The 25,273-nt window shown below is 44.1% G+C and overlaps 1 protein-coding gene across 4 annotated transcripts in view; it reads right to left on the bottom strand.

Annotated features, from left to right (window-relative positions):
* NFATC1 (nuclear factor of activated T cells 1) overlaps nt 1-16,855 on the bottom strand; it is a 148,640-nt gene extending 131,785 nt beyond the window's left edge. The window contains exons 1-2 of one of the 4 annotated variants that reach the window (XM_038393335.2): nt 16,276-16,855; nt 1,158-2,259 (exon numbers count right to left, since the gene is read on the bottom strand). In XM_038393335.2, coding sequence (XP_038249263.1) covers nt 1,158-2,259; nt 16,276-16,417 — 1,244 coding nt within the window. In that variant the 5' untranslated portion in view covers nt 16,418-16,855. Of the gene's footprint in view, nt 1-1,157; nt 2,260-10,132; nt 10,863-16,275 lie in introns of those variants that run through there. The other 3 variants (XM_038393333.2, XM_038393334.2, XM_043508243.1) reach the window with 3 other exon arrangements.
* Between the last annotated feature and the right edge of the window lie 8,418 nt (nt 16,856-25,273).

The following is a 25,273-nucleotide window of genomic DNA, read 5'->3' as shown; positions in this document are numbered from 1 at the left end:
AAAAAGAAGCCTGCCTCTTTCAATGAATTTAGACTAGTTTATATCTTTGGAGGGAGAACACAAAAGCCTTTTTAAATATGTAAGAAGGCCCTAAGGGATTTCTCGGGTGCTATACAAACAAAGGGCCCAATCCTGGAAGGTACTGAGCATTCACTACGTAGCAACTTCATTGGAACTGAGAGTGCTTAGCCTCTCCCAGCAATTGATCAGCACCGTACAGGATCGAGCTGCTAAAGATGCTTGATGCTTGAGATCATTCTACCTACAAAGGAGGAGGAGGAGGACTGGCTTTGAGGTTGAAGGGGCACAGTACTGTTTGTTGTGATATAAGGTGCTGCAATTGGTTTAGCTGGCTTTTGAAGATAGCCACTGATAAGAAGATGCCGCATTAAACAAACTGTGAAGTGGGGAGAGAAGAGGGTGGTGGGGATAGGGGTTTTCCCTACATATCCACCTTTTCTCTTTGCTTTTAAAAACACAGTTTAACTTTCATCAGAATACATAGCTTGTTGTGCCAGCAAATTCACTGACTTTTATGATCAGAATTAGAGGTCTTAGACTAGTATTTGAACTGTTTGAAAATTCTGATTATTATTTGACTTTTCCTTTGCTGACAATACAGTGTTACTGTGTGATAAATAAATGGGATAGGATTGATTATGTGTTACTACTTCCAATGAGCTTTTTTTAAAATAATTGAAAGAACAAAGCTTGTCAGAAAAAAGCTTTGTTCTTCCACGCAAAGGAAGGCATATGTAGCCTTCAGATGAAGGGAGCATAGTGTATAAGGGTATTGTCCTGCGTAAAATAACCAAGTAATGTTGTGTTTTTATGCCCTGGAAGAGCCCCATTAGCAGGCACACCTGTGGGACATACCATTATTTTATGAGGGGAAAAAAATGAAATGTTGAACTAATTAAGTAAATCCAATGGCGTAGCAGCACCATATTGTCCTACTGACTGACAGAACAGACAGTATGGGTCATTCCATACACCAAAGATATAGTATTATGAAATGGCAAAATAGAGCAGTTAAATATTTACAGGTGGAAGTGTGGGAGGAACTGTATTTGGAAAAGGACAGTTGAACAGGAAAAGGAGAAAAAGTACATATAAAAATGTTATTAGAATTTCTTCATAGATTCAGGAAACCTTACCTCATGTATGATGTAGGACACAGAGACTTTGGTTTGGCCCATTGGTATGGATGCTGTGGCACAGAAAGGTACTGATCACAGAAGTTTCCTTTCCTGATGTGCTGAAACCCGGAAAACTCTTCTGGTGATAAATCAGCAGTTGGTGATATGGTCCCATGATCCTCACCACTTGGTTCAGTCTTGAGAATCATGGATGGGGTATGATCTATTGCAGTCTTCCTAGATTTAATAGGAATCCCATCATTCATGTCTATTGTGCTGTCAGTGGTAAGGGCATTGATAGCTGCAACTATAGCAGAACTGGTATACTGGTTAGTGTTTCCAAGCCACGTATCATCAGTTACACTAACCCGAGGAGAACTCTGAGGAGAAGGTGTCGGAGAGTGGTGTGGTGAGTAAGAGGTCTGTCTACCATTCAGGCTGTATTTTCTTTTGTTACAGGGAGAAGATGGTCTTGAGTTGCGAGCACTTAGCCAGTTTTCATCTGTAATGCTTGTTCTGGGAGATGTAGATGGAGAATGTCTTGGTGAATTAAGTAAAGTACAAGCTACCATACTGCGTTGATATCCTTCCTCAGTGTCAGTGGTCTTAGGAGACACACATGGGGACTGCCATGGAGATGTCTGGGGTGAAGTATAAGGATAAGAATAATTGGATTCATAGGAAGAGGCTTCAGAATTGCAACTTCTGGAAGACAAGCTACTTGCTGGACTCAAGCAAGATGGGTCTCTGTAAGCCTCAATGTTTGGTAAATTCAAAGTGGCAGTAGAAGGTGATCGCTTAGCATTTGGGATGGCTTCCTCAACCTCAGCATCATGAAAAAACTGGTTGTTATTATGATGCAGTCCCGGATAAGAAGTTATCTCAATTCTGGGGCTTTCTAATGCTGGAGCTCCATTAGGTCTGACATTTGGAGACAGATAATATCCAGAGGCCCCACTATCAATGTGTCCTCCATATCCAGAAGGATGATTTGTTGATGGGACAATTGAAATGACAGGATTGGATGTCTGAAGGCCATGACATGGAGTTGACAATGAGGAATGTGCCACATTTAGAGGCAAACCGGCATTTATATTTGAAGATGCATAATTATAGTGTTCTGAAAAAAATAATAAAAAAAAAATGAATGACATGAGGTGTGTTGCACATATATACTAACCTACTAAGTCTTCAGTGGAGCATGATGCTATTATCACATGAAAACACTAGCATTCCTGAGCAATCTATAACACAGACATGCAACGTAGTTCAAATACTGGAGGCTGGTACTTTTGAAAATGTTGGTATTTTGGTGGCACAACAAGGCAAATCATCTCTGAGGAAACTGAGTTTCTGTATCTCCAAGGCACTCTTCTGAACAGTCTTAGATACAAACCTTAAAAGCAGAATTCTGCCTTCAAACCACAGAGCTGAAAGACTGCAGTGGTACTGCAGATAGAAACTTGCACTTCATGTAAGTGAGCCATGGTCGCCAAAGAGAAAAATAATAGTTAAAAAAAAAAACAGGGTGGAGAGAATATAATATGAACAACATGATCAAATACATTGCACTGAAATCACATACAACTGGAAGTTCCACTATGGTACGTTTCCAACTCGTTCCAGTTAACAATGGGATTTTGGAACATAACAAGTCTATTGGCTTACTCTGGTTTCTGGGACAAGCCAGCAAAGACCAGGTAAAGGATTGACATGGTGATGAAATACACTGGAATTCCATTAATAAATATATCCAATAATCCTCTTATTGTTTAAGCACTGACTGCATTCTTTCTCCTTACCTGTATTTTATCAATTTTATAACATTCATTACAACACACATTATTAAATGCTGGCACAGTTACACAGTTGGTGCAGAAATCTAGGAGTCAGAGATCACCAAACAATTCAATTTGAATCAGTTCCATTTGGCTTACTGAAGGACCATTAGTGAGTCACATGAACTTCATGTGCCTTAGGTCCCAATTTTTAAAGGTATTTAGGCATTGCAGCACTCAGTGTTATAACACCTACTGATTTAGGAGCTAAATGTAATTTACAAGAGGAATTTAGAGATTTACTAGCAAGACCCCATTGATTAGGCTATCCCAAATGCTTAAATCCCTTTTGCAAATGACATTTAGACTCCTAAATTAATTAATTGTTGTAATGCTGAGCGCCGCAATGCCTAAATGTCTAAAAATCAGGGACCTCTGTCTATTGGACTATAAAGGGCTACATTGTACTTGCTCTCACATGGTGCACTTTGGATTGGGACTTGGAGGGAAGAAATGAGGTAAGGTTGCACACAGCCTCTCTCTCACCCACAATATCTCTGTGTAGGAACCAGGGATACCTGCCATACTGCTCCATGCTAGTGCCCTTGTGGGGCTCCAGCCTTAGCCTTCCCCTTCACACAAGACAGCAGAGCTAGCTGGCCACCAAAGACAATGCATTCTCCACTCTATTAAAAGGCGATGCTGTGGGCACAACTTGCCAGTGTCTTTCCGAGCTCCTTTTGGAGTTGAGACAGCTCTGGATCACCCCTCCTGCAGTACCCTTACACATATCTGGCCCCATATTGGGAAAAGAAAACAAAGACTTCCTAAAATAGCCCCTGCATTTTGAGTTCAGATGATCCTTTGCTTTCAGTTTAATTCCCTGAATTAAAACTATAACTAGCTCTAATGTTCACCAGCCTTTTAAGGATTTTGTTATGAAAGAGATACCTTCTTCATTCCTGAATGATAGTAATAAAGAAGTAAGGCTTCCCTACAATAGGAGTTCTTTCACACACAGTATTTGTTTCCTTCTCTCTCCAGAGACAAACACCCCAGGCAGTGATCATGCCTTACCTTGCATGCTGAAATCCGGAAAAGCTTTGCTAATTTCCACAGCTGTTATTCCCAACAGGACCCAATCCTCAATAGCACTGAATATGCAAATGAGCTTCTGAGCTTGTTGCACCACTGCAGGAGCTTACTCTGTTCCTTTTTTTTTATCAACCCTACTCAATTTGATGCCATTATCCAATTACACAGTGTACAGATTTCTTAATGTCAATGATTCAAAGAAAGACTATATTTATATAAAATACATAAATTTTAGCTATTTGATAGTAACTCAGATGTTTATACTGATTTATATCCTGTCAGGCACCATTAATGTGTTCAACACCTATTTGAATCACTTTCTACTTAGCCTTAGGAAACTGGCTATTTATCAAGAGAGGTTCATTACATTACCCTAGAACATGTTACAGATGAAACAGGACTATTCAGAATATATTCTAGTTTGACACTTTAACCAAACACTGTGGAGGGAGGAGATATTTTAAGAAACATGCTATTAAAAAAAAAAAAAGGCCAGTGTCACCATTCACAAGGGTATGTAGTTTTGTCATCCTCTTCTTTCTTCATAGCAGCATTCAACTGATAAGGCTCAAATATTTCCTCAGTATTATCAATAAATCTAGTTAACTTGCATTATTTAAAAAATCCTTAGTTCATGCCTAAGAATAGGTTATTTCATACTACACCAACCCATAATCTGAATGACAGGGAGTGATTTGTAAATAAATTTGGATCTAATGAAAGGCAGCATGGTCCAGTGCTGGCAGGCAATGGACTGAGACTCAGGACACCTATGTTCTAGTCCCAGCTCTGCCACTGACCTGCTCTGCAACCTTGGGCAAATCACTTTGCCATTCTGTGCCTCTGTTTCCCCTCCCATCTTTATCTGTCTTATCTATTTAGAGTGTAAGTTCTTTTGGAAGGGACCATCTCTGACTCTGCATTTGTACAGCACCTAGCAAAATGAGGCCTTGATCTTAATTGTGGCCCCTAGGCAGTACTATATTATTAATAAATAAATGATATCCATGGAATAATTTTTTCTATGGTCAGAAAACATACTCATCAATTAGTTAAAAGACTCCTCCCATAATGCAACAAAAAGGGTATATATAATAATACCATCACCTAGCTAGTAAGTCTTGGTGAAATGCATCTACAAGGAGACTTTTGAGAAACATACCTTTTAAGCACCACAAGTTAATTGTCACATGTCAATCATGTAGAATCCAAGCAGATTTTTTTAAGGATTTAATTGTCACCATTTTGTTAAGGTAAAGTAGCAAAATGGTGGCATTTTAGTAAGACATATTAATTATTATGATCACAATAGGTGACTTCATGCCACTATAATTAATGACTTGTCTTGGATTCCATAATAAACCTGATTTATAGAAATCTGGCCATCAGAATTCCCTGGGAGGTGAAGCTTGGTGCAGAAAGTTCTAATAGTCACAAACAACTTAGGTATTTTGAAAAGAAAAATTTGAAACAACAAAGAAAATCGAGGCATTATGTTTCTGAATGGCTACTGAGCATGCATAGTGCACTTTCAAAAAAAAATTTGTCTGGACTTTGACATGTGGAGTGAATTCACATGATGAATAGCGCCAGCTTTGATGGTGCCATTTTGGAAATAAGCTCAACAGTCTACACCCAATGTGATAACATGAAGAGAACCCTCAACTCCCACTGATTTACATGGAAATTGTGGCACTGCACAATATTGGGCCTTGCATTGTGTTAGCACACACTAGTATAACAAAGATTGGAACTGAACCCCTTGTTTTATAACAACTCCTAAACACACGACTTTTCACTTTCTGGTGACTTGGAACTATCCTTCTCTCCTCCCCCAATTAAATTATAACATGAAAGTTTCAATCCTTCTACAGCCTTAGGGCCTGATCTTGTAAAGTGCTGTTTGCCTTTGGAAAAGTGTTGAGCGCACACAGAGGTTTGTTTGTTTTTTTGGTTTTGTTTTTGTTTTAAGGGTGACAAACACTAGCACATCACATGGACTTCAAGGGGGAGCTAAGGTTGTTCAAACACCTTTTAACAGACTTGACAGAGTTTAAGGCCAGAAGGGACCATTTGCTCATTTTGCATAGCACAGGCCATCAAATTTCACTCTAGTACTCCTACATTAAGCCCAGTGACTTTAGTTAGACTAAAGCATTTTAGTCCTCAGGAATCCACAGGCACAAAACAGGAGAGTCATCAATGCCTGAGTTTCCTGCACTGACAGGGAATTGATTAGGTTGGATATGCCCTGACAAGCCCTTGCAAATGATCCATTCCCTCTCTCATTTTGATGGTAAGCTCCTATAGACAGTAGCCCTCTATGTTTGTACAGTCACTAGCACACAGTCTGAATTTAATCCACAAAGAGAAAGGAGCTTTCCCCTGCCCCAGTCCATGCCATTCTGATTTGGGAGAAAATTCCTTCCCAACTGCAAATTTGGTGATCAGTTAGACCCTGAGCATGAGAGCAAGAGATACTGGCCAGGCATCTAAGAAAGATGATTTTTGAAAATCACAACTGTTTTTCTATTTAGTGGCTGAAGTCCATATTTTCAAGATGCCTACGGGAATTCAATGGGATTTGGGCACCTGACTCCCTGGGAAAATCTCAGCCTGAGGTACCTAACTTCCGGCATCCAGATTTGCAAGACATTGTGATGCTATTAATTAATGCATTTAGACACCATGCACATGCCAGAGAAGAGGGCAATAGATGGTCACTATATAGGGAATACAAACACAGCACATTGAAGAGCTGCAACACTATACTTGGAGTGTTGCTTTGACTGAAAGTCAAAATTTTGGAACATAGCTCTAGTGATGCTCAGGGAGGTGGAGGACGGGTGTCTCCAAGATTGCATTATAGGGTCCAGTTGTGTATGACTGGGAGCAACTCCAGCACTGAAAAAGTGGCAGGTGACATCTCCTTGGGATGCAGTAACAACACTCTTCTCTCCACATGCCAATTTCAGTGCCAAACAATGGGTTTCACCCCAAGGATGAAAAAAATGCCATTGGACTCTCACACTGTGTCTCATGGTGTCTGAAGCGTACCTTCTAAGGCAATACCAACTAAAGATCAAACACACCTGGCCCCTGAGTTGGAGGAAAAGGTTTGAAATCCAAACTCAGCTCTGGATTTCACCACTGGCTCTTCTTTTTAACAGGTCGGAACCAAAACCCCAGATGCAAACATCCCCAAACGCTATGATATTTAAAATTCAGACGTGGATCCTAATAGATTCATAGATTCATAGATACTAAGGTCAGAAGGGATCACTCTGATCATCTAGTCCGACCTCCTGCACAGCGCAGGCCACAGAATCTCACCCACCCACTCCTATGAAAAACCTCACCCACGTCTGAGCTATTGAAGTCCTCAAATCATGGTTCAAAACTTCAAGGAGCAGAGAAGCCTCCCTCCAGTCAACCATGCCCCATGCTACAGAGGAAGGCAAAAAAAACCTCCAGGGCCTCTCCAATCTGCCCTGGAGGAAAACTCCCTCCCGACCCCAAACATGGCAATCAGCCAAACCCTGAGCACATGGGCAAGATTCACCAGCCAGATACCCAGGAAAGAGTTTTCTATAGTAAATCAGATCCCATCCATCTAATATCCCATCTCAGGGGATTTGGCCTATTTACCCTGAATATTTAAAGATCAATTACTTACCAAAATCCCATTATCCCATCATACCATCTCCTCCATAAACTTATCGAGTAGAATCTTAAAACCAGATAGATCTTTTGCCCCCACTGCTTCCCTTGGAAGGTTATTCCAAAACTTCACTCCTCTGATGGTTAAAAACCTTTGTCTGATTTCAAGTCTAAACTTCCTGGTGGCCAGTTTATACCCATTTGTTCTTGTGTCCACATTGGTGCTGAGCTTAAATAATTCCTCTCCCTCTCCTATATTTATCCCTCTGATATATTTATAGAGAGCAATCATATCTCCCCTCAACCTTCTTTTAGTTAGGCTAAACAAGCCCAGCTCCTTAAGTCTCCTTTCATAAGACAAGTTTTCCATTCCTCGGATCATCCTAGTAGCCCTTCTCTGTACCTGCTCCAGTTTGAATTCATCATTTTTAAACATGGGAGACCAGAACTGCACACAGTATTCTAGGTGAGGTCTCACCAGTGCCTTGTATAACGGTACTAAAACCTCCTTATCCCTACTGGAAATGCCTCTCCTGATGCATCCCAAAACCGCATTAGCTTTTTTCACAGCCATATCACATTGGCAGCTCATAGTCATCCTATGATCAACCAAGACTCCAAGGTCCTTCTCCTCTTCTGTTACTTCTAATTGATGCGTCCCCAACTTATAACTAAAATTCTTGTTATTAATCCCTAAATGCATAACCTTACACTTCTCACTATTAAATTTCATCCTATTACTATTACTCCAGTTTACAAGGTCATCCAGATCCTCCTGTATAATATCCCGATCCTTCTCCGAATTGGCAATACCTCCCAGCTTTGTATCATCTGCAAACTTTATTAGCACACTCCCACTTTTTGTGCCAAGGTCAGTAACAAAAAGATTAAATAAGATTGGTCCCAAAACCGATCCCTGAGGAACTCCACTGGTAACCTCCCTCCAACCTGACAGTTCGCCTTTCAGTAGGACCCCCTTTGCAGTCTCCCCTTTAACCAATTCCTTATCCACCTTCTGATGTTCATATTGATCCCCATCTTCTCCAATTTAACTAATAATTCCCCATGTGGCACGGTATCAAATGCCTTACTGAAATCTAGGTAAATTAGATCCACTGCATTTCCTTTATCTAAAAAATCTGTTACCTTTTCAAAAAAGGAGATTAGGTTGGTTTGGCACGATCTACCTTTTGTAAAACCATGTTGTATTTTGTCCCATTTACCATTGACCTGAATGTCCTTAACTATTTTCTCCTTCAAAATTTTTTCCAGGACCTTGCATACTACAGATGTCAAACTAACTGGCCTGTAGTTACCTGGATCACTTTTTTTTCCTTTCTTAAAAATAGGAACTATATTAGCAATTCTCCAATCATTCGGTACTACTCCTGAGTTTACAGATTCATTAAAAATTCTTGCTAATGGGCTTGCAATTTCAGGTGCCAATTCCTTTAATATTCTTGGATGAAGATTATCTGGGCCCCCCGATTTAGTCCCATTAAGCTGTTTCAGTTTCGCTTCTACCTCTGATATGGTAATATCTACCTCTATATCCTCCTTCCCATTTGTCATGCTACCATTATCCCCAAGATCCTCTTTAGCCTTATTAAAGACTGAGGCAAAGTATTTGTTTAGATATTGGGCCATGCCTAGATTATCTTTAACCTCCGCTCCATCCTCAGTGTTAAGCGGCCCTACTTCTTCCTTCTTAGTTTTCTTCTTATTTATATGGCTATAGAACCTTTTACTATTGGTTTTAATTCCCTTTGCAAGGTCCAACTCTACTCGACTTTTAGCCTCTCTCACTTTATCCCTACATCTTCTGACCTCAATTAGGTAGCTTTCCTTGCTGATCCCTCCCATCTTCCACTCCCTGTATGCTTTCTGCTTCTTCTTAATCACCTCTCTAAGATGCTTGCTCATCTTGTATTACAGGCTTCCCTCTCATTTGGACGGCAAACTCCTATAGACAACCACCTTCTGTGTTTGTACAGAGGATTGTTCAATAGTTCAATAGCACACTCAAGAAATAAGATGTTTCTTTCTGGAGTGAGTACCCCTCAAAAGTCGAATGTTTTCCCCATCCCCACCTCAGCTCCCAAACCAAGAAATGCAAAAGGGGTCCCTTCCTGCAAACATTATAGCCTGTATCTCCCCCCCCCCTCCCCGCTCAGGATCCAGGGGGCAGCAGGATCTGGCAAAAGCAACACTGGGGTGCCTCCAGCTCCTGTTAGGAGCAGTCCTGTTCTGAGGACAAAGAGCGAGAACCCTGCAAAGCCCCTTCCGCCTCCGCCTGGCTCCCCAACACGCCACTGCTTTTCCTATTCCTTCCCAGGGGGCAGCCCCGCCTTGGGATCGCGCCGACGTGCCCCCACAGAGCATCTCAGCGCCACGCCGCCCGCCGCCAGAGCTCTGCAAGCCGGGAAGCCCCGAGCCCGCCGCCGCCTAGTCCGCACCAACCTTTGCCACCGCTGCAATCCTCGCCCTGGTTAAACTGGAAGAGGAAATCAAAATCAAACTCTTGCTCTTCCTCCAGGCCCGTCATGTCTCAGGAGGCGGCCGCGGCGCCAGCCCCACCAGCTGGGAGAGCAGGAGCAACTTTCCTCGGGCTCTGCCCGCTGTGTCTCGGGCTGGGACGCCGGGGGACGGGCGAGAGCCGAGGGGCTGCGGCTGAGCGGCCGCCGGGGTGAGGCGTGGGAGAAGCAGGCTCCGTAATTTCTGTGTAATTCAATCAGCCGGAGCGGCTCGCTGCAGGTACAGGCAGCCGGCGGCTGCTGGGCTGTAATGTGACCCCCCCACCCCCCCGCTCTCTGTCTGTGCCTCTGATCCTCCTTCTCTCGTTGTTGATGTTTCCGGGTTTATCTAAACAAGCGAGTTGCTCTGCCTGCCTCTCGCTAGTTCCTTGTTTTAAAATAACCCCTGGGCGCGAGTGAGGGAGGACGCCCTGTGTGTCCCCCCCCCCCGAGAGGCGGCTGAGGCAGGTGGGCTGATGAGTCGGAGAGGGTCAAGCTGGGCGCTGCTCCTCGCTAGACGCCCGATTGCCGGGGGCAGTTTTGCTGCCCGGGCAGATGTCTCTTTTCTGTCCCCCCCCCTTTCTTTTTTTTTTTTTTTTTTTGCTAACGGGAGCCGTAAAACTGAAAGCCCCGCTCCCTCCTCTCCCCCTCCTCCGGACACGTGTCTGCGCGCTTCTGACAGCACCCAGTGCTTTGCTCCGCCGCTCGCGGTGACTAATACAGTCAGGATCCTCTCTCTCTCTCTCTCTCTCTCTCTCTCTCTCGCCCCCGCCCCATGCCCCGCTTCTGCAACGTCCCTCAACTTCCTTAAAACAAAATAATCATCCGGGATTCAATGAAGCACGAGCAAAGCGAAAAGACCGCAGAGGCTCACACGCCCCTGCTGCAAGCTGTACTGCGGGATGGGGGAACCGCCGTGGAGTAGCCACCAGTCAACCTGGGAAATGAAGGGGCTTCTGTTCCACTCCACCACATTGGCAGGCACATTTGAATTGCCACCGGTTTGAAGTTTCCCGGACCGCACTGATTACAAAACGGGGGTGGGGGGGTTGAGTTCTCTCTTCTTTGGCTAACTGACAAACCTTAATAATGGGCCCTCGTGATGAGGAGGAGTTCAGCTTGCCCGTCTGTGTGGGCTGGGGACTTCAGGTTGCAGTGCAAAGCTGTGCTACGTGCTAACGATTGTGTTCTGGTCACCGAAGTGCCTCTAGGTGTTTTTTTTGTTTGTTTTGTTTTTGTTGGGGTTTTTGTTGTTGTTGGGGGGGGGGGGCTAACCGTAATATTTTGCATTTAGTTGCAGCACCCGCTAGTGCCAGCTGCCATAAAAACACATTACAACGGGACTTTTAATATTATCGATTGTATTGTACACGTAGGGTGGCATCCGATGAAGTGAGCTGTAGCTCACGAAAGCTTATGCTCTAATAAATTTGTTAGTCTCTAAGGTGCCACAAGTCCTCCTTTTCTTTTTGCGAATACAGACTAACACGGCTGCTGCTCTGAAACCTGTACGGTGGAGGAAAGGCGAAATTCCCTGGGTCAAGTCTTCAAGTTCATACTGAGGGGAATTGGCAAATTGTTTAATGAAAACCTAAAAGAGAAGCACAATGCTTCCCCCCACCCCACACACCCCATCCCACCCTACCCCCAGAATTAGCGGTTCACATAAACGTCATTATTTCTCTCCCTTTAAAGCTGACAAGAAAAGTTGCAGTGCTCTTTGAATGGTGTCTGCTGTATTTTGCCCTGTTTTGTTTTAAAAGTTACACTTTACAAGAATGTTGTCTTCTCTATTTGGGACTATATTTATTTCGGATTATTCGAGCCAGTTTTAAAGACTACAACTTGCAAATGACCTCACCACCCCAGGAGCCAGGACTGAGATGAAACTGTTGAGCTCCCAGAATTTTTAAGGCTGGATTTCAAAGGAATATTTTTTAAAGCAGTTATGGAAACGGCATTCCCTTAACTCAGGGAATACCATTTTCCTGGCTAATGGCTGAAAACTCCATTACAAAGTGCCAAGAAAATACTATTATTATTTATTATTATTTTTGCATCAGAATTCATTCTGTTTTTTTCTTTCCGTCACAAAGTGTTGTGCTGAACTTACAAATGGTCTCTTATGATCTACACAATGCTGGCCAACATCTGCCCTTAGGCAATTTACTAAACTGACGTTGAACTTGCGGTTGTCTCTGACTTATTGTATGATGATTACAGATAGTGTTGCTAACAACTGAAATTTCCCCCGTCTTCAAGTACAGCTCCAGAATTGGGATAGGCTGAGTGGGGATTGGTTTTGGAGCGAAGCGGGCTGTTGTGGCTGTGAATAGCAGCATATCGGTGCAGTCGATTGGCAGGACAGACTGCTAATATATTGTGTAATGCTTGTGTACCAACTTTCTTTGCTTTTGCAGGGTTTCCATTATTTCTTTGCTCCCAACTGTTTGTTCTAAGCTGCAGGGCTGAATCACCAGAGAATGTACAAGGCATTGGCATCAACTTGAAACAACCCTCTGGAACAGCAGGATCACTAAGGTGGCTGGTTTAAAGGTTTTGAGGAGGCAGAAGAAAATGGTGGAGAATAAATGCATTCTTCACTGGTAATAAATGTACTCTCTTTCTTTGTCCTCTACAGCCAGCACCATATTCAGGCATCTCAGACCGCGGTCTGATTTTCAAGAGGCCGAAGAGCCACGGCTGCTATTGACTTCAGTGGGACTGCTCAGCACGACTGAAAATCAGGCCACGTTTTGCTACCTAAAAGTGGATTTGGTGCTTAACTTTAGGCAGCTCGAGTTGAAAAGGCTGGGCTTTGTGGCCGTTGGTTTTCTAGGCGTTGCTACTTTTCGCTCAAACCAGTAACCTATGCAGAACTTCTCCTTGAGCCTACATATTGCAAGTTTCATTTTCTTTTTACCCAGCTACACTTCGCTTTGGTTTGTCCTGTTTTACAAATAGTTCTCAAGCAAATGTTTGCATTTTGTAGCCTTTGGGTTCTGAATTATAGCTAAAAGCGCAGGTAAACTAGAAGTGCACTTCCTGACCCAAAAAACCAACAAAACCCCAAAAGTGTTCATAGCCACTCATTAGGTTATTACTGCTGATCCAAGGGAAGACAATCTATAAAGTCAACATCATTCCTACAAATGATTAGTTTTCCATCACTTCAGACCGGTTCGCCTTCCCTTAACATCTGAAATAGTAATAACAAACTATTTGTGATTAGCAGGACATATTTGTTCTCCATCTGAGTCCCTGCCAATGATACACGAGGACGGGGAGGAAGAAGGGAGACTCATTACAAAATATCTGCTACATTTATTATTGAATCGTTTTCATTTTTGTTTCTACACCCTGGTACCTTCGATGTTGATCGATGGTTCGGAACTATTCACAGAGAGTTTGATTTGCCAGTCCAACAAATATTAGTGTCGCTGGTGAAATGTTGAGATTGGCACATCACCTCTGAAGAACTGTATAGGAATACAGAACTGAAGTGATGGAATGCGTTAAGATTGAGCAATGTGTCCAGTCTGTTAACAACCTGGATTAAAACAATGCCATTAACCTGGGGAGACCCTCACTACTTAAGGGAAAACCTGTTCTATTTCTATAAAGAAAAACTCTCTGAATGGTTGCAAGGTTACATCGACCCTCCCCCCACAAGTCTTTGAAGCAGATCCTCAGCTGGTGCAAATTGTCATAACTCCATTGACTTCAATGGAGCGATAACAATTAATACTAGCTGAGGCTCTCGCCCCAGTTGTGTTCACCACAGTCTGAAAGACAGTTTCAGCTTTAAATAACAGTAATGTTTGATTCGTTTTAACGCGCAGCACTCCGTACTTTGGTAGATTCCAAAGCATCATTATACTGATCCATAAGGCTTTATACAGTAACTTCCTCCCCCCCGCCCCCCGAGTGATGCGAAAGTTTCTTCACAGTTAAAATTTAAAATAATATATTTGATTGTTGCCACTTGGCAGTGGTAAACCTTAATTTGCAGAGTCAATCTTGACTTGTAGAGTCCCCCTATGTATTTACTGCATTAGATCATTCTTTCTTTTGGCCTAATTTCTTAGCACCTTGAAAAATATATCAACAGTAAAGTGAATTATTGCAGATAGCTTGTGACATTTTAGCACAGGAATCAGAAAAGTTATTTAATTATGCAGGAAATCTTAGAAATAAAGAGGAATCTCTCTTTTTTTAGTCTCCCCCCATATGTTTTTGCTTGTTTGTCTTCTGGATTATTTTTTGAAGTTGGAACATTAACTGTCTTTGAAGTTAAACATTTTGGAAGTCCTCTGCATGCAGCATTTGAAAGTTCAAGAAGGCAAAAGTCACGAAATCTCTACAAACACGTACAGTTACTTACTAATATTGCAATACGTAACTTTCATCTAAAGAGGCGTCTGAACGATTTCAGTATCAGAGCCCAATAATTCAGCAGCATTTGTAGTTATTATACGGGAAGGATTCTTTCAATTGAAATCTAGTGAAACCAGCTGTGCAGAAAAGGTAGACACTGAAAAGTAGTCTAGCATGTCTGTGCAAACTCAGAAAATAAGCAGCATACTTCAGAGCTGCTGGAATAAACACTATTGATTACTTTCACTATCAACTTTTTAATCGCCTTGTCCTTTTAAGATGTTTGGCTTTAATTACACTGAAGAGCGGTATATCAAACGCCCTCCCACATTTTGAAGCTTGAAGCTTGAGTCTATACTGAACACGGTGACTATACTGATTCCAAAACAGAAAGCTGAAAAGTACATGACACCTGCCAAGAGATGAAAGTGACTTATCTGTGCTACAGTCTGCCATTCATAACAAAAAGAATGGTGATTCCACCAAAGGGCTTTGATTGTAATACTATTTTGTAAAACAATAGTTTTATTATTGTAGAGAGTGCCACGGGTTCCCGATGCCTTAGGGGAGAAAATGTCCTGGGACTAGAACTCCCATTTAAGTCACTGGATCAGGCCCTTGGTTAAAAAAACAACAACTAGTGGTCCGAGGTTACCTTATTTGCAACCCTAAATATGGGCTAACAGTAAAATGTTTCAAAAGACCTGCACCCAAGATCTTTTCCAGTTAACGTGGCTAGTGTATTTTCCAATTTAGAACACTTTAGGACTATGGGCACCTAAACAGCATTCAAAAAAAGGAAACGAGTTGTCATAAATAGCATGATGTATAATATAATCGCATGTTTTGAATTAGGGTCCAATAGGTGTGAGAAAATGTTCCCCCTGGTGCACATGAAAGAATAAAGTAGTAGAAACTTTGGAGCTTTTGTTTATTTGTTTTGATACCCTGGAGGAGGGATCATCATTATTAGGTTTCAGACTAGCGCTGAGCCTTTTTGTTTTTACAGGGGTTCTAATTTTTCGAAATTTTTACACACGGTTTTAGTTATAGGGCGTATTCTAGCAGAAAACCATAGAGCACCTCATCATAAAACGCGCCTTTCAAATGTGCTATTTGCATGTCAGAATTTAGTGGTTAAAAATGATCCAACAAGCTAACTTCGCTCTGCGCACTATGACTCCGTGAAGCATTAACGCGCAGCACACACTCAGCCATACTTTAACTCCACAGGATCCTGGGATGCCTTGGGCTGACGAGAGAACTAGTCCCCCCCCCCCCCCCAGCCTGCATTCATCAAACTACAGAACAAATAAATAAACCGGCTCTGTTCGGTTTAAATCTAAACAGACGCTGCATGTGAGTCTGACAGGTCCGCCAGCAAAGCACTCCATTGTATTTTATTGTGCTGCCTGCCGCTCAAGGATCCAGAAGCCAAGGCCAAGTTCATGCAGCGCAAGAGGAAAAGGAGACACCTATTGGCAAAAAGTCGCATTCAAACCTCAAGGCTGCCTTGGGGAAACACCAGGGGGACACCGCTTCCCAATCACTGCAGCCAGCGCCAGCGGCGGCCGGTCCTCTTCCTCCGCGACACGAGCTGCCCCGGGCCCGGGCCCGGCCACCCTCTTCCACCCTCCTCCCCAAAATGCAAATCCCAAGCAGGAGCAAACAACGGGGCATGCACAAACCCTTCTGAAAACCCCGGCTCTTTACCTTCCTCTGCTGATTTCATGCTGCCGCTGCTGCCGAAGGGGCAGGAAGAGCGCTGCAAAGCCACCAAAGCTTCTCTCCCTCCAGCTGGATCCGGAGGTCCGGCTAGAAAGTGCTTGGAAGTGGGAAGGCCAGGGCTTGGCATCCACTCGGCCAGGAGGGGCTGACGGTGGGGTGGGGAGCGGGGGGGGAACCCCTCTCTCTGCCTCTCGCTTCTTTCGCCCCGCTTCCCGCGCTCTCTGGCTAGCTTGGGAACCGGGCTGCGGTGTGTGTCGCCCCCCCCCCCGCCTCCCCTCCCGCCCAGTGGAAGCCTAACTGGAAACGTTAGATGGCAGCAGCTGCCCCCGGGGCACTGTCACTGAGAGGAGAGGGCGAGCGAGCGGGCAGAGCCCAGGCACTCGCGCTGCGGCCAGCCCTGCGAGGGAGCCCCCCGGGAAGTTCGTCTCTCTCCCTCCCTCCCGGGGTCTTATGCGGGGGGGTGTATTTTGATCAGTGAGCATGAAGAATCTGTAAGTCTCTCTCTGACGCAGGGCTGCGAGGAGACGGCTGCCTTTTTAAAGCTGGAAAACACCCCCCCCCGCCGGCCCCCCCCCCCCGGCCTTCCCGTCCCAGCCCCTCTCCCCGCCCAGCGTCCCGTGATGTCACGGGGCCTGCCAGCTCCTCTCAGCTGCACGAGCGGGGAGCCAGCAGGAGGCTTCAAGCTTCAGTGCCAGGGAGAAAAGTCCAAGCGGAGCCCCCTCGCCCTCCTGCCTCTGATTCTGCTGAAGATGCAGCTCCTGCACAAAGACCTAGTTGAATGGGAGCATACAGAGAGAGAGAGAGAGAGAAACTGGCACCCCCCTCCCCCCAACTCATTCGATTTCTGAAAGTTTGTCAGTGTCTGTTTCAAATGAGTAAGCAGCACATTTAGTTCATGAAATAAAAGGAGGGAAGGGGGGGGGGAGAAAAAGCCCTGCATGCTGAAATCATTATGTAAAAAATCGCAGGCTTCCCTGGCTGTGGAAATTTGGAAAAGAGCATCCACTGGCAGGCAAGAGAAAGGAAAATCCCATTCTGCTAAATTACTTACAGACTCGACGGAGTTGATTTCAGCCACACAGATTTATTATTAGTTTATTTATTTATTATTCTGTAACTATCAGAGCAACGCAGCCTCGTTACATCGCTGAGGGAGCAGGGCGACAGAGACCGGCCCAGGGGTCCACCCGCAGCCCGCAAATAGCATCGCACAGGACCTGTCCTCAGTTCAAACAGGACAGTGTCGAAGCTTGCAGCAACTGGGAGCGACAGGTTTTAAAAGAGTGCGAGCCTGGGGCGGCGGGGGGGAGGGCGGAATATTAGTTAAATCGTCTCTTAATTCAATCCATTTTCCCTTTCAGCTCCTACCCTCTCCCTCTGCCCTCCCAGCTGGCAAAAGGGGCCATACTTTCTTGTTGGAGTTGGACAGCAGCAAATGGAGAGTTAGGGCGGTTAAAATATCTGGTGTATGAAAAAAAAATCATAAATCTGGTGCATGACACCCAGATGTGGTTTAAAATAAACCCAATATAAACGAAATCCTATCTGCTTCTGGGGAACAGGAGGCCATAGAAGATTCTTTGAGACAAATTGTTGCACTAAGTCATTATTGAAAATGTTCCACCTCAAACAATGAGCCCTGAGAAAAATGTCCCCCCCCCGCCCAAATGAGAAACTGTCCATTCAGATACAAAGACGAAGACATGTCTTTCAAGGCAGACTTTTCAAAAACTTTTTTTCAACAATCTAAAAGGGATTTTGTCTTCTATAAACATGAAATTCAAGTGAACTCAATGTTTGCTTACTCTAGCGAACTTCAGTAACTTATTCCTACAAGAAATAGAACCAAATTACTAATTATGAGAAAGCAAAGATCTAATTGTTTTAGTTATCTGTTGTTACGTAAGAGGCTTCCAGATAGGAAGTGTGTGTTATACGATTTAGATATACTTATATGTATACGTGTCGGCAGGGAGGGTTGGAATACAGTTATTTCTTGTATTCTCAAGTATCACTTTCCCACATATTACAGATGCCCTCAGAAAAGTGAAAAAATTATTTAAGAGTCCAAATAGAATCCTGTCTAATCTATCTAGGTTTTTATATTTTTTCACTATGGTAACTTAATGCGTGGGCGAGGGATGGAATCGGTCCTGAATAGTAGCCAATTTCTTTTTGGAAAGTTGGGAGTTTTGGCAGATTTTCTCCCTAGTCGGTCACCTCTCATTAGTTGCAGAAAAAAAAATACTACGAAACCACATCAGTGCTTATTGATGCAACAATTACAACAGCAGGGGACACTGACCCTTCAAGTGAAGGGGTAATCCTACATAATCTGCTCGGGGCCACAGTGTTTTCACTCCAGCCATCTTCACTTCGGAACACCCTTTGATTTTGAGCTTGTTTTCTTTCTGTGGGACTTTGTGCTTTTCAGTGTCAGATACCAGGACTTGGGCTCGGCCCATAAGGGGTGTTTTCTTCGGGGGGGGGGGGAGCAGCGGGACAGATGAGCAACAAGACGAGTGCGGATGAGAAATCGCAGCTATTGTTGTAGTCTCTCTCTCTCTCTCTCTCTCTCTCCCTCTCTTTGGCAAAGGAGTTTTTGGAGCTACCTTTCCAGATGGGAAGCGCCAGCCCTGTGCGCTCTGGAAAGAGGCTTGGGGAGGCGTTAAGGTCAACCAAAGTGCTCCTTTTCTGACCTCTTAACGTGTCCGCGGTACATTTTAATGGCATATCGATTTTGGGGAGCTGCTTGCTGGGCGGTGAGAGGAGCAGGGAGACCCTTTCCCAGGAATGCAGAGAAAATCCAGACGCCCAGCGAGTGAGCAGTCACTCTGCTGAACACACACACACACACACGCACACACGCACCCACACGCGTTGCTCCCGGCAGTAGTCCCTGCCATGTAACGCGCACACATCCAGAGGGAGTCCCAGCAAACCTCCAGCGGCTCCCCCCTCCCCACGCCCCCCCAACAGAGCCCTAAGGTTAGGCTGCTGGTGCCCGGCCCCTAACGCTGTGCTTTGGGGGCAGCTCCGTGAAGGGTGGAGGGCGAAGGCGGCTCTCTCGTTCTTTGCCTCTCTTTCCCCGTCTGCTTTCAGTGCTTTCCTTTCCTCCCTTCGCCACTGAAATGACGGAATCCCCAGTCTGTTTCCTCCTGTTTAATGCCGTTGCCTGGACCACCGTGGCTTTGCTCCAAGCCCCAAGGAGTTTTCGAAGGCGGCGGCAGCAGCAGCCACCTCCGCAGCCCGCTAACCGTGGCCGCCTGCTCCAGCGCCCGGAGCGCCCGGAGCGCCGCTCTCAGCTGGCCCCAGCTCCGCACGCTCCTGCCCGCGACCCGGGCCCAGCCGGCCTCTAGCTCGGGCTGCCGCTGCGGCTGCTGCCCCAAGAACGAAACGCTCCTGCTCCACCCCCTACTGCCGCCGCCGCTGCTCGTCTTCCCTTTTCCTCCCTCCTCCTGAAGTTTGTTTACGGCCGCTACCAGGAGCGACTGTTACACGGGTTTTATTTTAGGAGTGGGTGATGACTAACAAAGAGCTTAGTACAGAAAACAACCCTATTTTTAGACTGCTGTTGTTTCAGTGGATTGTCGTAGCAAATGCACCCGCCCTATTTCTAAAGCCACTTCCAGATGCCAAATCCTCTCTTCTGCACTGTTTCTGAAACACACCGGCCCGCCCAACTCCTGCAGCTGGCCCAGTCGCCTGGGTTGGGTGGGTTGGGCTTTTGTTGCTGTTGGTTTTCTTTTAATTTTCCCAAATCAAATAGCTCAATCCTACACCTAATTGCTATGGATACAATTGGTTTTAATTAATTTGGTGTTTCCAATACCCAACCCTACAGCTCTTTCCACAGAGAATGGGCCAGCTAGGGAATGTTCAGAGCAATTCTGTTGAACTTGGGTCATCCAGAGGAGTGGGATGCTCTTTCTTGCCTTGCAACGCTTAGATCTTCTGTAGGACTTTCATGGAGAGAGTGAGTTCCAGTGTGGGATGTCTCCTATTTTAGCTTTGACTCAAGAGTTCTGTGCTTCCTCAAGTTGCAGCCAAAGACTTGAGAAAGACTTGCAGAGTTCTGTAGAGAGCTGGATGTCCTTACCCTTCACTCTCAGTTTTATTCATCTCCCCCTTCCTTCCCTTCAGTCCAGTTTAATGGAAGAGACCAGTTCAATCACCTAGTTTGACTCCTGCATAACACAGGCCTGAGAACCTTACCTAGTAATTCCTGCCTGAATCCTAATCACTTGTGGTTAAACTATAGACCTGGCACCAGCACTCCCTGCTCTAGTGGGTACTGAAGACCAAGCAGAGAAATGAATGCCTACCAGGGGACTCCTCACACACAAGAGCAAGTAATGCTCCTTTGTTTGGTGCTTTTTAGTCAGTCTTTGCCTCTCTACCTCTCTCCCTTCAGAGCAGTGAGCTTCCTGGAGTCTGGGAAGTGGCCCTTTCTCTGTTTATCGGCTGAAAACTCCCCTGATTAGCCTTTGGGCCCCACTCTATGTAGGTATTTGTATGATCTCTGTCACTAAGCACCATTCCAGCCACAGGACCCAGGAATGAGGAACAGGGAGAGGAACAAACGAAGGCCCTGTCTACATTGGGAACACAAGGTTTGTTCATTAACCTATGATAAAGAACACTGCTTAGCACTTAGATAAAGATACTAGTGTTTTAAAACATGTTAGCTGCCTGTGGTCAACCTGAGGGTGATGGTTGATACATGTGGAAAGGGGGAACAGAGCCACAGTGGCACCATTCCCCAACTCTTGAGCTCCCGTAAGCCATTTTCTGTGAAGACAACACGATTGGGCCTGATCAGGTTTGGGGCTATGTCATGGTAGAGAAGATGGCGGAACTGTAACAACCACACTGTGGCATGGCCCTCTACAAACCCCTCAGACTTTCTGTCAGTATAGGTCATGGAATTTAGTGCTGTTTGGTGGGATCAACATTAATTTCTGCTCAGCAAGCCGCATTAGAAGGATTGCAGAGCAAAGGCATAGCAGTGAGTTTAACAGAGGAGTTTCCACTTTGCATGGATGCTCTGAGAGCCATAGGTCTGATGCTGGCTTTCCCTACAGATCCTTTTGCTTTGCACAGGTTAGATGCCACAATCTTATTCCCTTCAGAATAGCGCTAACCCTGCATAGGAAAGATAGCAAGTATGGCAAGAGACCACCTTGGCTTAACCAGAAGATCTTCAATGATCTGAAACTCAAAAGAGAGTCCTACAAAAAGTAGAAAGTAGGTAAAATTACAAAGGCTAGATAAAAGCAAATAACACAAGTATGTAGGGACAAAATTAAAAAGCTCAAGACAGAAAACGAGATTAAACTAGCTAGACTCATAAAGGGTAACAAGAAAACACTCTACAAACACATTAGAAGCAAGAAGAAAACCAAGGACAGGGTAAGCCCATTACTCAACGAGGGGGCAAAAACAATAACAGAAAATATAGAAATGGCAGAAGTTTTAAATCACTTTTTTGCTTCAGTTTTCACCAAAAAGATTAATAGTGATTGGACGTCTAACATGCCAGTGAATGACAGTGAAAATGAGGTAGGATTAAGGGCTAAAATAAGGAAAGAATAAGTTAAAAATTATTTAGACAAGTTAGATGTCTTCAAGTCACCAGGGCCTGATGAAATACATCCTAGAACAGGGGTTCTCAAACTGGGGGTTGGGACCCCTCAGGGGGTCACAAGTTTATTAAATGGGGGTTCATGAACTGTCAGCCTCCCCCCCCCCCCCCAAACCCCACTTTGCCTCCAGGATTTATAATGGTGTTAAATATATAAAAAAGGTTTTTTTAAGGGGGGTTGCACACAGAGGCTTGCTATGTGAAAGGAATCACCAGTACAAAAGTTTGAGAACCACTGTCCTAGAATACTCAAGGAGCTGACTGAGGAGGTATCTGAGCTATTAGTGATTATCTTTGAAAAAACCATGGAAGATGGGAGAGATTCCAGAGGCCTGGAAAGGAGCATGTATAGTGCCAATCTATAAAAAAGGGAAATAAGGACAACCAGGGAAATTACAGACCAGTCAACTTAACTTCAGTACCCAGAAAGATAATGGAGCAAATAATTAAGCAATCAATTTGCAAACACCTAGAAGATAATAAGATTATACATAACAGTCAGTATGGATTGGTCAAGAACAAATCATGTCAAACCAATCTAATAGCATCTTTTACAAGGTAACAAGCCTTGTGGATGGGGGAAACCAGTAGATATGGTATATCTTGACTTTAGTAAGGTTTTTTATACTGTCTCGTATGACCGTCTCATAAACAAACTAGGCAAATACAATCTAGATGGAGCTACTATAAAGTGGCTGCATAACTGGTTGGAAAATCATTCCCAGAGATGTTTCAGAGTAGCAGCCATGTTAGTCTGTATTCACAAAAAGAAAAGGAGTACTTGTGGCACCTTAGAGACTAACAAATTTATTTGAGCATAAGCTTTCGTGAGCTACAGCTCACTTCATCGGATGCATTCACGGTTCACAGTCAAGTTGAAGGGCATATCAAGTGGGGTCCAACAGGGATCAGTTCTGGATCCAGTTCTGTTCAGTATCTTCAACAGTGATTTAGATAATGACACAGCGAGTAGACTTATAAAGTTTGTGGACAATGGCAAGCTGGGAGGGGTTGCAAGTGGGCTTTGGAGGATAGGATTAAAATTCAAAATGATCTGGTCAAACTAGTGAAATGGTCTGAAGAAAATAGGATGAAATTCAATAAGGACAAATGCAAAGTACTTCACTTAGAAAGAGCAATCAGTTGCACATGTACAAAATGGGAAATGACTGCTTAGGAAGGAGTATTGCAGAAAGGGATCTGTGGGGTCATAGTTGATCATAAGCTAAATCTGAGTCAATAGTGTAATACTGTTGCAAAAAAAGCAAGCATAATTCTGGGAAGTAACAGCAAGGGTGTTGTAAGCAAGACACAGGCATAAGAAGTAATTCTTTTGCTCTACTCTACACTGATTAGGCCTCAACTGGAGTCCTGTGTCCAGTTCTGGGTGCTACATTTCAGGAAAGATGTGGACAAATTGGAGAAAGTCCACAGAAGAGCAACAAAAATGATTAAAGTCTAGAAAACATGACCTATGAGGGAAGATTGAAAAAACTGGGTTTGTTTAGTGAAGAAAAGACTGAAAGGGGGCATGATAACAGTTTTCAAGTAAAGAAAAGGTTGTTACAAGGTGGAGGGAGAAAAATTGTTCTTCTTAACCTCTGAGGATAGGACAAGAAGCAAATTGCAGAAAGGGCAGTTTAGGTTGGACATTAGGAAAAATTTCCTAACTGCCAGGGTGGTTAAGCACTGGAATAAATTGCCTGGGGAGGTTGCGGAATCTCCATCATTGGAGATTTTTAAAAGCAGGTTAAACAAACACCTGTCAGAGATGATCTAGGTCAGCTATTCTCAAACTTCATTGCACTGTGACCCTCTTCTGACAAGAAAAATTACTACATGGCCCCCTAGGTGGGGGGACTGAAGCCTGAGTCTGCCTGAGCTTGGATGGGGGGCCCAAAACCAAAGCCCAAAGGCTTTAGCCTTGGGCAGGGAGCCTGTAACTTGAGCCCCACCACCCAGGGCTGAAGCCGGAGCCTGAGTCCCGGCATCGCAGGAAGTCCCTGGGCCCCAACAAGTTTAACACCAGCCCCATTTAAATGGGGTCGTGACCCACTTTGGGGTCCTTACCCATTGTTTGAGAACCGCTGGTCTAGATAATACTTAGACCTACCATGAGTGCAGGGGACTGGACTAGATGACCTCTCAAGGTCCATTGCAGTCCTATGTTTCCGTGATTCTATGATTCTCCCACTGAAGGAAGAATGAGTCAGACACTCCACAAGTTTAAATTTGCAGAGCTTTTGACTGGCTTTCCCCTTTCTGGGCATCTTTGCAAGTAAGGGAATAAACTCGACCTTTGTTCTCAATCCTTGTGCAAATTTAAAGATATCCCATTTTTATTACTGCCACGTATTTATGTAGGAACAGCTACATCATGAAACTGAGGTTACAGAGAAATAGTGTTCATACTAAAGAAATTTGTCTCACATTATTTTAAGCCTTTTTACTCTTATTTTTGTGTGTGTGCACGCATGGGTATCTCCCTCCTTCCCCCCGGCCAAGACTGTGTTCCTGATTGAGGTCTTGGCAGGTTGAGATGTCTGGTCCCTCAAGTACAAAATAATTACAGTACTTCTCAGGCAAGCTTAGAAGGTTTTACTCTTTCAATTGCATCTCTTCATGAGAGACCTTATTTTAGAAGCATAGTCCACTGGCTCATAAACTGAATTGTGTTCTATTCCTGGCTCAGTCACTGGCCTACTGTGTGACCTGGGACAAGTCATTTCACCTCAGTTTCCCCATGTGTAAAATGGGAATATTGATACTTACCTTCCTTTGTAAAATGTTCTAAAAATCTATTGGTTCAAATGCTATATAAGAGCTAAGCATTCTTAGTATTAGATTCAAGTTTATCTGCCTCATTCTGTCTCACATGTATTTACTTGGGATATGCTAAACCATGTAACCAAAGGTACAGATCAGGAAATGTTACTTATGCTATAGACATGAATTATTACATTTTACTTGAGGTTTCTTGGCCTATTACATTTTAGGTGGCCACCCTATTTGGGTCTTTGCTTCCACCTTTGGAAATTTGACAGCTTCTGAGTCATGAGCGTCTGTTCAGAATTTCATACATTGTAACAAAAATGTACAAGTCTCAAAACTCCTTACTCAAGCCCCTGATTAAGTCTTTCTTATCCCCTGCTTTGAAAATTGTAACAGGATTTGCCGGACATTGAGAGAGTTTGCAGCTGACTTTTGTAGCGGATACAACATCATTTAAGAAACACATCAATGCATGTTTCAAACAACCTGCTAACTACATACTGGCCTTGCGATGTCACAAAAGTAAGGAAACTGTGAAAACCGACAGGCCCAGTGCAGCCTGCCATC

This window comes from Dermochelys coriacea, chromosome 2 (assembly GCF_009764565.3).
Source record: "Dermochelys coriacea isolate rDerCor1 chromosome 2, rDerCor1.pri.v4, whole genome shotgun sequence".
NCBI lineage: Eukaryota > Metazoa > Chordata > Testudines > Dermochelyidae > Dermochelys > Dermochelys coriacea.
Note: the sequence above shows the minus strand (reverse complement) of the source record. Positions and strands in the feature narration are given on the sequence as shown.